We start from the raw sequence: 13,183 nt of genomic DNA, 5'->3' as shown, positions 1-13,183 counted from the left end.
CTGAAGCTTTTAATCTGCAAATCGTTTAAAATCCTAAGCAACAAATATTTCCAAAAGGAAATTTATCTGCATATGTATTTACTCAAAATACTTATAAGTACGAACACTTCTGGTGGGGCACAGTGGCTCATGCCTGTAATCCCAGCATTTTGGGAGCCCAAGGCGGGTGGATCACCTGAGGTCAGGTGTTGGAGACCATCCTGGCAACATGGTGAAACCCCATCTCTACTAAAAGTACAAAAATTAGCCGAGCATGGTGGTGGGCGCCTGTAATCCCAGCTACTCAGGAGGCTGAGGCAGGAGAATCGCTTGAACCCGGGAGGTGGAGGTTGCAGTGAGCTGAGATCGTACCATTGCACTCCAGCCTGGGTGACAAGAGCGAGACTCCATCTCAAAAAAAAAAAAAAAAGAGTATGACCACTTCCACTTGTCCCTAAATGGCAGGACACATCCCATTATCATGTTACCATCTGCAGAATACATGGTCTTCTATAACTGTTGAATGCTATTCCCGAAAGTCTGTCATTCTGTATGTATGTATTTATTAGAGACAGGATCTCACTCTGTCACCCAGGCAGGAGTACAGTGGCATGATCATAGCTCACTGCAGCCTCAAACTCCTGGGTTCAAGTGATTCTCCCTCCTCAGCTGCCTGAGTAGCTAGTATGACAGGTGCATGCCAACACACCCGGCTATTTAAAAACTGTTTTTGGAGAGATGGGGGTCTTGCACCATTGCCCAGTCTGGTCTAAAACTCCTGGCCTCATGTAATCTTCCCACCTCAGCCTTCTAAAGTGCCTGTTTTTTTGTGGGTTTTTTTTTTTTTTTTTTTTTTTGAGACAGAGTCTCACTCTGTCGCCAGGCTGGAGTGCAGTGGTGTGATCTTGGCTCATGGCAACCTCCGCCTCTCGGGTTCAAGCGATTCTCCTGCCTCAGCCTCCCAAGTAGCTGGGACTACAGGCACGTGCCACCACGCCCAGCTAATTTTTGTATTTTTAGTAGAGACAGGGTTTCACCATGTTGGCCAGGATAGTCTTGATCTCTTGACCTCGTGATCCACCCGCCTCAGCCTCCCAAAGTTCTGGGATTACAGGCGTGAGCCACCGCGTCCGGCCGAAGGTCTGTTTTTAAAGTGCACTTCCTTCTCCCTTCAGGTCACCTTCCTATTTTGGCATAATCCCCCAGAGAAAGCACCATCTTGATCTGAGTCCATAAAAGTGATTTTTCTGAGGCCAGGCGCGGTGGCTCACGCCTGTAATCCCAGCACTTTGGGAGGCCAATGCGGGTGGATCACTAGGTCAGGAGATCGAGACCATCCTGGCTAACACGGTGAAACCCCGTCTCTACTAAAAATACAAAAAATTAGCCGGGCGTGGTGGCGGGCACCTGTAGTTCCAACTACTCGGGAGGCTGAGGCAGGAGAATGGCGTGAACCCGGGAGGCGGAGTTTGCAGTGAGCTGAGATCGCGCCACTGCACTCTAGCCTGGGCGACAGAGCGAGACTCTGTCTCAAAAAAAAAAAAAAAAAAAGTGATTTTTCTGTTTACCTCTGATACTGCAAATAGTACATGGTCTCAGGTAAATTGTGTTTAAAAGCAAAAGGGAGATTTCAAGTGTTCTAGCAATAAAAGATTGTTTTAACAAGTTTCATTTTAAAGTATTTTTTTTCAAACACAGAAAACATTTGCATAACATAAAAGTTGTTGAGGGAAATAAGGCATTGTGAAACCTCCTATAAATGTCCATTCATCCTTTCAATAAATATTCATTCAATTTGTGCCTGGCCTTATGGATACAAAATGTGAGGAAAACATGAAGTGACAATGACGAGGGTCTTTTCTTTTCCATGTATTATTTATTAGTCCTTCATTATTTATGACGCCAGTAAGTGACACTCTGGGTTTCGGTAACACCATTTCTGCAAGGTATCACTCATCCTTCGTTCATTTTTTTACAGCTTTTGAATTTAGGTCAACAAGGAGCCAATCTGGACCCAAAAGACTGCCTTATAGAGGGAAAATACACCAAGGGTGAGTTCAGGTTGGCCGTGAACCTGGCAGAATTTTTGATGGTATTTTCAGACATGTCTAGCAGTGACTATTTGCCAGAATTTAAAATTTGCCCTCCCTGCTTGCTCGTCTCAGCCTCCTTCTCTTCTGTCTGACATCACTCCTTAAACATTTCCTCTTTTCTTTTTCTATATTCCTTCCATATATAGGAAGTTTTCAGTGGAAAATTGCTGGAGAAATTGAAACAAGTGATCTGACCTGTTTTGTTTGGATCTCATGTAAAACTAACCACTGCACTTTTCTTGTTCTTTTCTTTAACTTGAAATTAGGATATCCCAACTTCTACTAAAAAATATACAAATTAGCCGGGTTTGGTGGCAGGTGCCTGTAGTCCCAGCTACTTGGGAGGCTGAGGCAGGAGAATCACTTGAACTATGGAGGCGGAGGTTGCAGTGAGCGGAGATCTCACCGCTGCACTCTAGCCTGGGCAACAGAGCAAGACACGATCTCAAAAAATAATAATAATAATAATAAAGAAGAAAGAAAGAAAGAAAGAAATTAAGGCAGAAAGCTTCTCAGAACTGTCGCATTTTTTCCCCTCCATCTCAGTTTTAGATTTTCTTTTTTTTTTTTTGAGACAGAGTTTTGCTCTTTTTGCCCAGGTTGGAGTGCAATTGGTGCGATCTCAGCTTACCACAACCTCCGCCTCCTGGGTTCAAGGAATTCTCCTGCCTCAACCTCCCAAGTAGCTGCGATTACAGGCATATGCCACCACACCCGGCTAATTTGATATTTTTAGCAGAGACGAGGTTTCTCCATGTTGGTCTGGCTGGTCTCGAACTCCCGACCTCAGTTTTGGATACTTTTCAAAGGACCCTGTTCTAAAGTTAGTGGTGTAGGGAAAAAGTCAGTTCCTCTTTGTTTGTAAACCAAAACCAAACCTTGAGAGGAGACTCTGCCGGTACAGGAGGAGGCATAGTTGTAAAGGCTGGGACCTTATGATGAGGAGTCAAAGAGGCAGAGCTATAGTGGACAAGAGCGAAGAGAGAAAAATGGCATTTCCTTCCCAATTGTCTACTACTCCTGGTGCCCCTTTGTGGATTTGCCTCCTCACTGCACAGCAGCAGACCACTACTTTGCAGAGTAACTGCTGGCCAACATGGATATCCAGTATGAGAGAGACAAGTGATTAAACTCAAGCATCAGCAAGGATGAAGCTAAAATCAATCCTGGGTCTCAGCACTTTGGCTGGAAGGGATGGGTCTAAAAGCAGGTGCTTCTTGTAGGAAGTGCTTATGAGTCACTGCTGACTCATTGAAGGGGCAAGATTTTATGACCAAACAAGTGAAAAAGAAAATGTAACTGTTACTAATGGAAAGCATTTAAGTTATGGCTTGGGTTTAACTGTGGCTAGTTGATGCTCTTTGTTGCTTGGTTGTGGCCTTCTTGGAGGCCTATGGTCTGCTTTGATGCTTTTATTCTACACATTGTATGGGTACATAGTGGAAGCTACACCTTCATGGGGAGAAGGGGAGAGTTTTCTGTAGTTGGGGGTGGTTGTTTAAGTAGGTTTTGCTCAACGTCTGCAAAGTTGCCTTCAATTTGTTTGGTGATACTGCCTTTTTAATACTAAATGTAGAATGATATAACCTCACTCATCTTTGCTTTGGAGAATATTTGAAGAGTTCTTTTTATTGGGTTTTTTTTTTTTTTTTTTTTTTTTTTGGTTTTAAAGAAGCCTGCTTTTGGTAGCTCATGATATCCTACTGTCATTATAATGGATCCAAACAAGGTAAGCTACATTGAGGCCACTGGCCATGGATTATAGATATTGGCTTAAAATCATCTTAACTAACCATTATGCTTGTGTAATTGCTCTGTTAAATCAACTCTGCTACCTGTGATGATACAGAATAAGGATGTGCTAAATCCAGATTTTCATTTCAGCTAGTAGCCTAGCTTCCTTTGGAAATAGAAGCTAATGAAAATAACAATTAAAAAATGGTTCATTTCATTTCTGCTCACTTTGTGGTAAAAGTGAAAGTTACTGAATGGTAAAAGGAAAAAAAAATCTACATGATCAATAAGCTGCTGGCTCATCAGTTCTTACTTAAATTATTGGTTGTTGTAGATTAGTAAGGAACAGAAATTCCTAAGCCTGCTCTTTACAGGAACTTCAGTTACCTCATTATCTGCCCTTGATGTTTAACTGTTCACATGAGCAAACATGCTTCTATTTGGCCTACACAAGGGGTGATGTATGTAAGTCTTTTAAATATGATTTTTCACCTTTTGTATTGCACAGCTTTTTAGGCCTTCTCTATTGCAGGAGTTAAGAACAATAGGCATGTTGTGATGACTTCTTCTGGAAACTTTTAGACTAACATATCCATTATTGTTATCAAATTGAACTTTTCCAGAAGTAATGTTTGGAGAAAATACTGTGTCCAATTATTGTCTTAGCTTCATAGCAGCTATTTAAGAGGTCAAGCTATGGCCGGGCACGGTGGCTCACGCCTGTAATCCCAGCACTCTGGGAGGCCAAGGCAGGCGATCACGAGGTCAGGAGATCGAGACCATCCTGGCTAACACAGTGAAACCCCGTCTCTACTAAAAAAAAAAAAAAAAATACAAAAAATTAGCCAGGCATAGTGGCGGGCACCTGTAGTCCCAGCTACTCGGGAGGCTGAGGCAGGAGAATGGCGTGAGCCCGGGAGGCGGAGCTTGCAGTGAGCCGAGATCGTGCCACTGCACTCCAGCACTCCAGCCTGGACGACAGAGGCAGACACCGTCTGAAAAAAAAAAAAAAAAAAAAAGAGGTCAAGCTACTAGAGGTAGGTAATCTAATTGTTTTTATGATTTGTCAAGTAGAAAGCTGCTACCATTCCTGCCTTTACAGTTTAGAAAAATTACAGTTTATTCCAAGTTGCCTGAATTCTCATCTGGCATTCCAGATATATTAGATGCTAATCCAAGCCTAAGAATATTCCCTCCTAGAGTGCCTGCTTGCTTTTCTACCTTAAAAATGATTTTGTGACTACAACGGAATGAGAAAAGTCATCGCAATTCTAAGAAAGTAGCCTGATATTTCTTTTAGGAATTTATCTCTGCTCATAGCTTCTTGGATTAGGGTTTACTTTACATCCATGTTTTTTTTTCATGAATTAGTTCTAAAATAAAATTTTTATTTTTCTTTTGCAACCAACCAAACAACCAGCAGTGACTAAAAGAAAATTTGTATAAGAAAAGGATACATGGGAATTAGCAAGGGGTTCTTGAAATATCTATGCTTAAGTATATTTCATAACTAATGCTCAGTTTTAGACCCTTAACATTTCAGATGTTAATAACTTCTGCTAGATTACCTTTTTCCTTTGGAAAAAAAAAGTTAATGAAAGAATAATTAAAAAATGGTTCATTCCATTTCTGCTCACTTTGTGGTAAAGGAGAAAGGTACAGAATGATAAAGAAGAGGGAAAAAAATCTACATGTTGTATAAGCTGTTGGTTCATCAATTCTTAAATTGTTGATTGTTGTAGATTAGTAAGGAACAGAAGTTCCTAAGCCTGCTCTTTATGGGAACTTCAGGTACCTCATTATCTTGCCTTCAAAGTTAATCTAACTTCAGATTAATAACTTCTGGTGGCATGGTTAAGTTTTGAAACAATGCTCCTAGAATGTAATACAGTTCACCTGGTGATCTTGTTAAAATGTAGATTCTGATTGTGTTGGCTTGGGATGGGCAGAGCTGCTTTATTCTAATAAGCTCCCGGGGGCTGCAGCTGGTGCTTGCTGGTCAGAGTAGCAGCAAGAGGCCAAAAGTCACTGTTTGTTTAAACTGGGTAGTTCATGCTTGTCTGATGGTGGTGGGGTGATATGTATGTGAGGGTTGTTTGCATGTTAACTGGTTTGCATGCTTTTGAAAAGGAATGCCTTAATAAGTTAGGGTCTGATAAACTTGAGCATTCTCTACAAATGCTTTTAAAAAATAAAGAAGCTTAGTATTAGCAAACTAAGGTTTGCTAATGTTATAGTTTTACAGACTGCAACCTTAATAAGTCCAGTTTTGTAATGTAACTGATGAATTATGTTAATAAATGAAACTAAACCAATTGATTTCTTTTTTTTTCTTTTTTCTATTTTTTTGGGATGGAGTCTCACTCTGTCGCCCAGGCTGGAGTGCAGTGGCACGATCTCCGCTCACTGAAAGCTCTGCCTCCCAGGTTCATGCCATTCTCCTGCCTCAGCCTCCCGAGTAGCTGGGATTACAGGCGCCCGCCACCGCGCCCGGCTTTTTTTTTTTTTTTTGTATTTTTAGTAGAGACGGTGGTTTCACCATGTTAGCCAGGATGGTCTTGATCTCCTGACCTCATGATCCGCCTGCCTCGGCCTCCCAAAGTGCTGAGATTACAGGCATGAGCCACCGTGCCTGCCCCTGATTTCTTGTATGAGATAGATTCAACAGCATGTGTTTAGAATTTACGTGTAGGTTTTTTTTTTTTTTTTTTTTTTTTGAGACAGAGTCTGGTTCAGTTGCCCAGGCTGGAGTGCCGTAGCATGATCTCGGCTCACTGCAACCTCTGCCTCCCAAGTTCAAGCGATTCTTCTGTCTCAGCCTCCCAAGTAGCTGGGATTACAGGCATGTGCCACCACACTCGGCTAATTTTTAAATTTTTTTAGTAGAGACGGGGTTTCGCCATGTTGGCCAGGCTGGTCTCAAACTCCTGACCTCGGGTGATCTGCACATCTTGGCCTCCCAAACTGCTGGATTACTGGTGTGAGCCACTGTGTCTGGCTTGAGTGTAGCATTTTTAAGGTGAATTATCAGTGTTAAGTGCTAATGATTAATAGATTATAAAATAGTAAACTTTAGTATAACTCAATAAAATGGTAAAGTGTAGCATAATATGTAGACAGAGATTGTTTTACAGTTTTGTATACTGACATACTAAATGCCAAGACTAGAAACCAACACATAAATATCTCAATAAATATTTGTGTTTTAATGAATTAATCTCAGTTAATTCATTAACTGTCTTAAATGTTAGGATGGGATTGCCTTCCTAAATTTGGTTATTATTTCATCCAATAAAACTGAGTTTCCATTCAAGATTGAATTTAAAATATGCCTTAAACTATAATGTAATGTACATAAACACATATATACCAAAGTCTAGTATACATTGATACATGTAGTCAGGAAGAGGAAATATATGGCATGTTGGAATCAAGTGATATATGTAGTTAATCAAAATTTGCTCATATTAGTTAATTTAGTCTTAAATATTACTTTATTCCCAATAGAGAGAGAACACAGTAAGTTAATGAGAATATAATGATTTACATCCTTAAATATCTTTCCATTGTGTGGCCCTTCTTTCCCTAAAATACAAGCAAACAGGCAATAAATAAATAAATAATAAATAAACCCAAGAGCTTCATTTTCTTTATTTTTTTCTTTAGAGATGGGGTCTCACTCTGTTACCTAGGCTGGACTGCAGTGGTGAGATCATAGCTTGCTGCAGCCTTAGACTCCTGGGCTCAAGTGATCCTCCTGCCTCAGCCTCCCTAGTAGCTGGGACTACAGGTGCACACCACTAAGCTCAACTAATTTTTTCATTTCTTTGTAGAGAAGGGGTCTCGTTATGTTGCCCAGGCTGGTTTCAATCTCCTGGCCTCAAGTGATCCTCCTGCCTTGGCTTCCCAAAGTGCTGAGATTACAGGTGTGAGCCACATGCCTGACCAGGAATACACTTTAAAATAATAAAGTATGGTAGCAACAGGAAATGGCAAGGAGTGCCTGTTAAAAAAAAAAAAAAAGGTATAGTAAATACATAAACCAGAAACAGTCACTTATCATTATGAAGTATTCTGTACTGTACATAATTGTACATACTCCATTTTTACACAAATGGCAACACAGTAGGTTTGTTTATACCAGCATCACTACAAACACGTGAGTAATGTGTTGCAATAAGACCTTAGGACAAAGACAGTATCACCAGGCAATACGAATTTTTCAGCTCTTTATGGGACCACCATTGTATATTGGGCCCATTGTTGATTGAAACATTGTTATGCTGTGCATGAGTGTGATAATTTGTTTTAATAGACATCACAGCAGATACCTCATTTTGTTTTGTTAGGGTGGAATAACTACATAAAACTTCGTAACTTCTTGTACTTGTCATCTTTAAACATTCTTTGGGCCAGAATTGTATTAGTACCTTCTGAAGAACGTATGATGGCTCTTTTTCAATCTAGGTTGGGTTTAGACTAAATTGTATTTCACTTTTAATTAGTGGATACTCCTTATCTATTAGAGATGGGTCAGCAGCCTATTTGATAATTTACAATTGGCAGCTGGTTACATATATATATATACACATATATATATACTTGTTGTTTTAATTTTTTAATTTTTTTGTTATGGAGTCTCACTCTGGCCCAGGCTGGAGTGCAGTGGCATGATCTCAGTTCACTGCAACCTCCGCCTCCATGGTTCAAGCGATTCTCCTGCCTTAGCTTCCCGAGTGGCTGGGACTACAGGTGAGCACCACCACACCCAGCTAATTTTTTTTTTTTTTTTAAGTGGAGACAGGTTTCACCATGTTGGCCAGGCTGGTCTCGAACTCCTGACCTCCGGTGATCCACCCGCCTTGGCCTCCCAGAGTGCTGGGATTACAGGTGTGAGCCACTATGCTCGGCCACTTTCTACTATATTATATGGGGAAAAAATAAAGAAGTTTCTTGGCAGAGGAGGACTATTGTAGCAACAAGCTTTTCATGAATTGCAGTGTCTCCCAATGCGCCTTTTATTTGGCTGAAAAAACTAGGTCCAGGTTGAATGCAGATTTCCTCCTGTCTCTTTATTCCTTCTCTGCTCTCAAGCCTGGCACAGCTTCCAATGACTCAATCACATGAATGTGAGATTAATGCATTATAGTTCCCTCAAATACTATTTTACTTCCAAGAAATAAAATAATTGTGGAAATGGGTAAAAAGTTGAGAGCATGGGTAAAAGGAATGTGGATTTTCCCATATTTCCTCAAGTTCTACCAATCTTCTATTTCTGAAGCATTGTCTACGTTTGGCCCAATTCTTTCGCGTCTCTCTTCCTTTCAAAGGTTGGCTGTGAAGGGTGTCCAGCACATCAAAGAATAGCCTCCAAGAAAGGGGTGAGCTTTGATTCCAGTCAGTCCTCTGTTCTGTGGTGGAAACTCTGGGTCTCATAGAGTGAAGAGGGCAGATGGGATGTGGCTACGGTTTAATCTCCTCTACGTATAACCCAATTAAAGATTCAGGTACAGATCTTCCCTATGAGTTAGCTTATCGTGAATTACTTTACTTGGCTGTCAAATATCTAGCTATGGATTTGTGGAAGAATAGGATTTCTGCATAGGAGGAAGATAGCACCTGAGGGAAACAACTGTCTTTAAGAAAGACGAAGTGCTTCAGGAGGAAGAGGGGGCATACCTGGAGAATTTAGTGGGAAGTTAGTGGTGGGAGGAGGCATGAAGCTAGGATGAGACAGTGGAAGAGAAAATAGATTAATTTTGTTTATCATATTTGGCAACTTGTCTTGATCTTGATGGTTATGGTCAGAGGTGCCACTGAAAGCCATTGATGTGTACACCTATGCTTGATATAGCATAGTTTCTTTAGGCGCTGAAAGGTACAAGTTCAAAGGTACTAGAAGACTGGCTTTACAATTTTACTTGTATGATTTAAACAGTGAACCTGAATTCTGCAGTTTGATTGTGGAGATAGTATAAATGTCTGGAACTAATTATTTATATCTGATTGATGGTTGATATTGGATGCTTTCTATCTAAGCAGTTACTATGAACTAGATATACATTAATCCTTTCACCAGACCACTACCCTGTGAGGTCAATATTCGCTCTATTTGCTGATGAAAAAAACGAAGCTTAGAAACAGGATCAGTGGGCTGGGCGCGGTGGCTCACGCCTGTAATCCCAGCACTTTGGGAGGCCGTGGGCGGATAACCTGAGATTGAGAGTTCGAGACCAGCCTGACCAACATGGAGAAACCCCGTCTCTAGTAAAAATACAAAATTAGCCAGCCGTCGTGGCACATGCCTGTAATCCCAGCTACTCGGGAGGCTGAGGCAGGAGAATCGCTTGAACCCAGGAGGTGGAGGTTGCTGAGATTGCGCCATTGCACTCCAGCCTGGGCAAAACAAGAGGAAAAAACTTCGTCTCAAAAAAAAAAAAAAAAAAAGAAAGAAACAGGATCAGTAACTTCCCCAAGGCTACACAGCTAGTAAGTGGTAGATTTATAGTAAATAGGCTGGGCGTGGCGGCTCACACGGGTAATCCCAGCACTTTGGGAGGGCAAGGCGGGTGGATCACTTGAGGTCAGGAGTTCAAGGCCAGCCTGGCCAACATGGCGAAACCCCATCTCTACTAAAAATACACAAATCAGCTGGGCGTGGTGGTGCACGCCTGTAGTCCCAGCTACTTAGGAAGCCGAGGCAGGAGAATAGCTTGAACCTGGGAGGCAAAGGGTGCAGTGAGCCAAGATCGCGCCACTGCACTCCAGCCTGGGCGACAGGGCAAGACTCTGTCTCTCAAAAAAAAAGAAAGAAAGAAAGAAAGAAAAAGATTTATAGTAAGTCTAAGATTTTTCACAACAGATTTTTCCTCCCTAATCATTTGGCTATTTGTCTTTAGCTCTTACAGAAAAGTTGGGTTATAGTCCTGGCTTTGATTACCCATCTCAGTGTCATTGATTGTGCCACCTAAATTTCTCTGGACATCTTGTCTGGTTGGTTGAATGAGAGGGCTGGACTATGTGATCACCAGGACCTTTCTAATCGTCAACTCCTAGAATATACATTTTGTGGATTCAGTCTTTGAGTCTAGCTCACTTACTCAGTTTCCTAAATATTTGGAGCAAATATAGTATACTTTTATTATTAAGGATATATCACTTACCCCTAATGTTAGCTGACTGCATGGGTTATAATTGTAATCATTCATCGCATTTTTCGTCTATTAGCAAATATACATGCTCTCCATAGATGATCACGTCTGCTCCTCACAACAGCTTTATAAGGTGGATTTTAAAGCTCCCATTTTATGGAGGAGGAAGCTAAGGCTCAGACGGTTTTGATTCATCCAAGGTCAAATAGGTTGGGTGGCAGAACCAGAATTCCAGCCCCGTGTGTCTGCAACAAAACCTTTATATGTTTAAAGAAACATTAATGAAGCCGTATATATTTTCTAATTCTAAGGATCATGGACTTTATTTTTCAACCACAGATTTTTTTTCCTCCTTCTTAAATCATTAGCTCTTGTCTTTGATTTTACTATCTGCTTACTTCCTGCCTACTTAACCAACCGACAGGGAGAAGGAGAATGGGAAGAGGTTACTGTTTTTATGTTAAGTGCCTTTTCAAAGTCTAATTTACAGCCAAGAACAGCAAAAGTACCCCTTGGCTTTGTGCCTCTGCGGCGCCCCGGAGATCTCCTTCCCCGTCCCTCTTCCTTTCCGAGAATCCGCGTTCCGTTGTTAAACTACGTTTCCCAGCGTGCCGCGCGGCCGAGAGCCTGGACTCGACCAGTCCTTCCTCTTTGCCTATCAGCTCGTCGCAGCATGATGATGCAAATGCGTCGGGCGCCGATGAGTGACGACATTCTGGCTCGCGACCGCGGCAGCCGCATTAGCAGGGGTAATAGGCGCAACGGCGGCGGAGGCTGCAGGGACGACGACGACGGCGGGGCGGGCGCTGTGCGCACAGGGGAGGGGTAGGCGGGCGTCGCCAGCGGCTTCAACTGCGGCAGCTACGGCTAGGGCGACGGAAGAACTCCCACCAGGTCGGCGGTCGAGTTAGGCCTCAGCACCGCCGGGAGCTGTTCGTGCTGTCCTCTGCGGGAGATCTCCATAGAGACCGTGACATACACAGAGGCGGGGGTCCGCAGAGGCGGCCGGACCGGAGCCTCCTCGGCCTCTGCGGCCGCCACCCCCTTCCCCGCTGCCAGCACTCACCCTCTCTCCGCTCCTGCTCGCAACCTCGCGGTTCCTGGGGTGCTTGTGCCCACTGTGTGGACAGCGCGGGCGGACTTTTGGGCCGGGGCCGGGCGGCGGGGGGGGCTCTCTAAGGCCTCCGCCTCTGCCTCTCCCGCCCCCTTACCCGCCCCGGAGCGGGAAGCGGCGGAGGCTCCGCCATGGCCTCAGGAGCCGGAGGAGTCGGAGGGGGCGGTGGCGGCAAGATCCGGACGCGGCGTTGCCACCAGGGGCCAATTAAGCCTTACCAGCAGGGGCGACAACAGCATCAGGTATGGGACCCCGACGCCGCGGTGGCCTGGCGGGTGGGGAAACTCGGCTGGAGGGGACGGGCGGTTCGAGGCCCCGGCGCCCCACGTGGAGCAGACAGGAGGGCCTGAGGAAGGGCCCGAGTGAGGCTCCGGGGGAGCTCAGGCCGTTGAGGGTGGCGACGGGAAGTGGGCTGAGACAGGCCCAGCCTTGCGGCGCACACGTGTGGTTTGGGCCGCCTTTCCCCCAACCCTCTGGGTCAGGGGCTTTCCCAGGCAGGCTCTGGGCGGGAAAAGAAATTGTAGGCCCATGATGCGCGCGTTTCTTTATTTTTTGGCGGGGATTTGGAATTTGAGGGTATTACTCACGTTCTCTCGAGGGAGAAAGGAAAAGATGTGGTTGATGGCCCTTATACTTGCTGTTTTGTGGTGTCCCTTCTTTAGTGTGTTTGGGGAGGGGGGGGGCTGCCCCTTGGAATCTTAACTCTGGGGCAGACGGGGAGTTGTGGGGGGCGCTGTTACATGGAAAGTGGAATAACTTAGTCTCAGCCTATGAGTTAATTCTCGGTTTCCCCTGCTTGTGGCCCTCCTCGTCTTGAGAGCATTGGCTTAGATTTTCTTAACCGGGTTATAGTTAACCGTGGCACTGGGGCATTTTGAAAGTCCCTCTCCACCCTTACGTCTTTTCTCTGCTGCGCGACTCCCCCCCCCCCCCCCCCACCGCCACCCCCGCCTTTATTTTGGAGGCTGGAATTGGCCATTCTCCACAGTTGACCGGGACTCCAGCTCTGATCTCATACACAAAATATTTTAATATTATGAGGCGTATTCTAGAAGTGTAGTTATTTTTGACACTCCAGGAATGTTGGTGGTCTTATAGTTTAGCCACTGTAT

The 13,183-nt window shown here is 43.8% G+C and overlaps 1 protein-coding gene and 1 long non-coding RNA gene across 12 annotated transcripts in view; one reads left to right on the top strand and one right to left on the bottom strand.

Moving 5' to 3' along the window:
• Positions 1-7,433: 7,433 nt before the first annotated feature.
• On the bottom strand, positions 7,434-11,671 carry LOC129144221 (uncharacterized). The gene is made up of 3 exons (XR_008548431.1): positions 11,467-11,671; positions 10,970-11,202; positions 7,434-7,809 (listed from the first exon to the last, which is right to left on the bottom strand). It is a non-coding gene; the product is annotated as an uncharacterized LOC129144221 (long non-coding RNA).
• Positions 11,639-13,183, top strand: part of NUP153 (nucleoporin 153) — a 92,293-nt gene continuing 90,748 nt past the window's right edge. For 4 of the 11 annotated variants that reach the window (XM_063812801.1, XM_009450561.5, XM_054685613.2 and 1 more), the window contains exon 1: positions 11,639-12,313. In XM_063812801.1, the coding sequence (XP_063668871.1) occupies positions 12,203-12,313 (111 nt within the window). In that variant the 5' untranslated portion in view covers positions 11,639-12,202. The remainder of the gene's footprint in view (positions 12,314-13,183) is intronic. The other 7 variants (XM_063812802.1, XM_054685615.2, XM_009450562.5 and 4 more) reach the window with 2 other exon arrangements.

This window comes from Pan troglodytes, chromosome 5 (assembly GCF_028858775.2).
Source record: "Pan troglodytes isolate AG18354 chromosome 5, NHGRI_mPanTro3-v2.0_pri, whole genome shotgun sequence".
Classification (NCBI taxonomy): domain Eukaryota; kingdom Metazoa; phylum Chordata; class Mammalia; order Primates; family Hominidae; genus Pan; species Pan troglodytes.
Note: the sequence above shows the minus strand (reverse complement) of the source record. Positions and strands in the feature narration are given on the sequence as shown.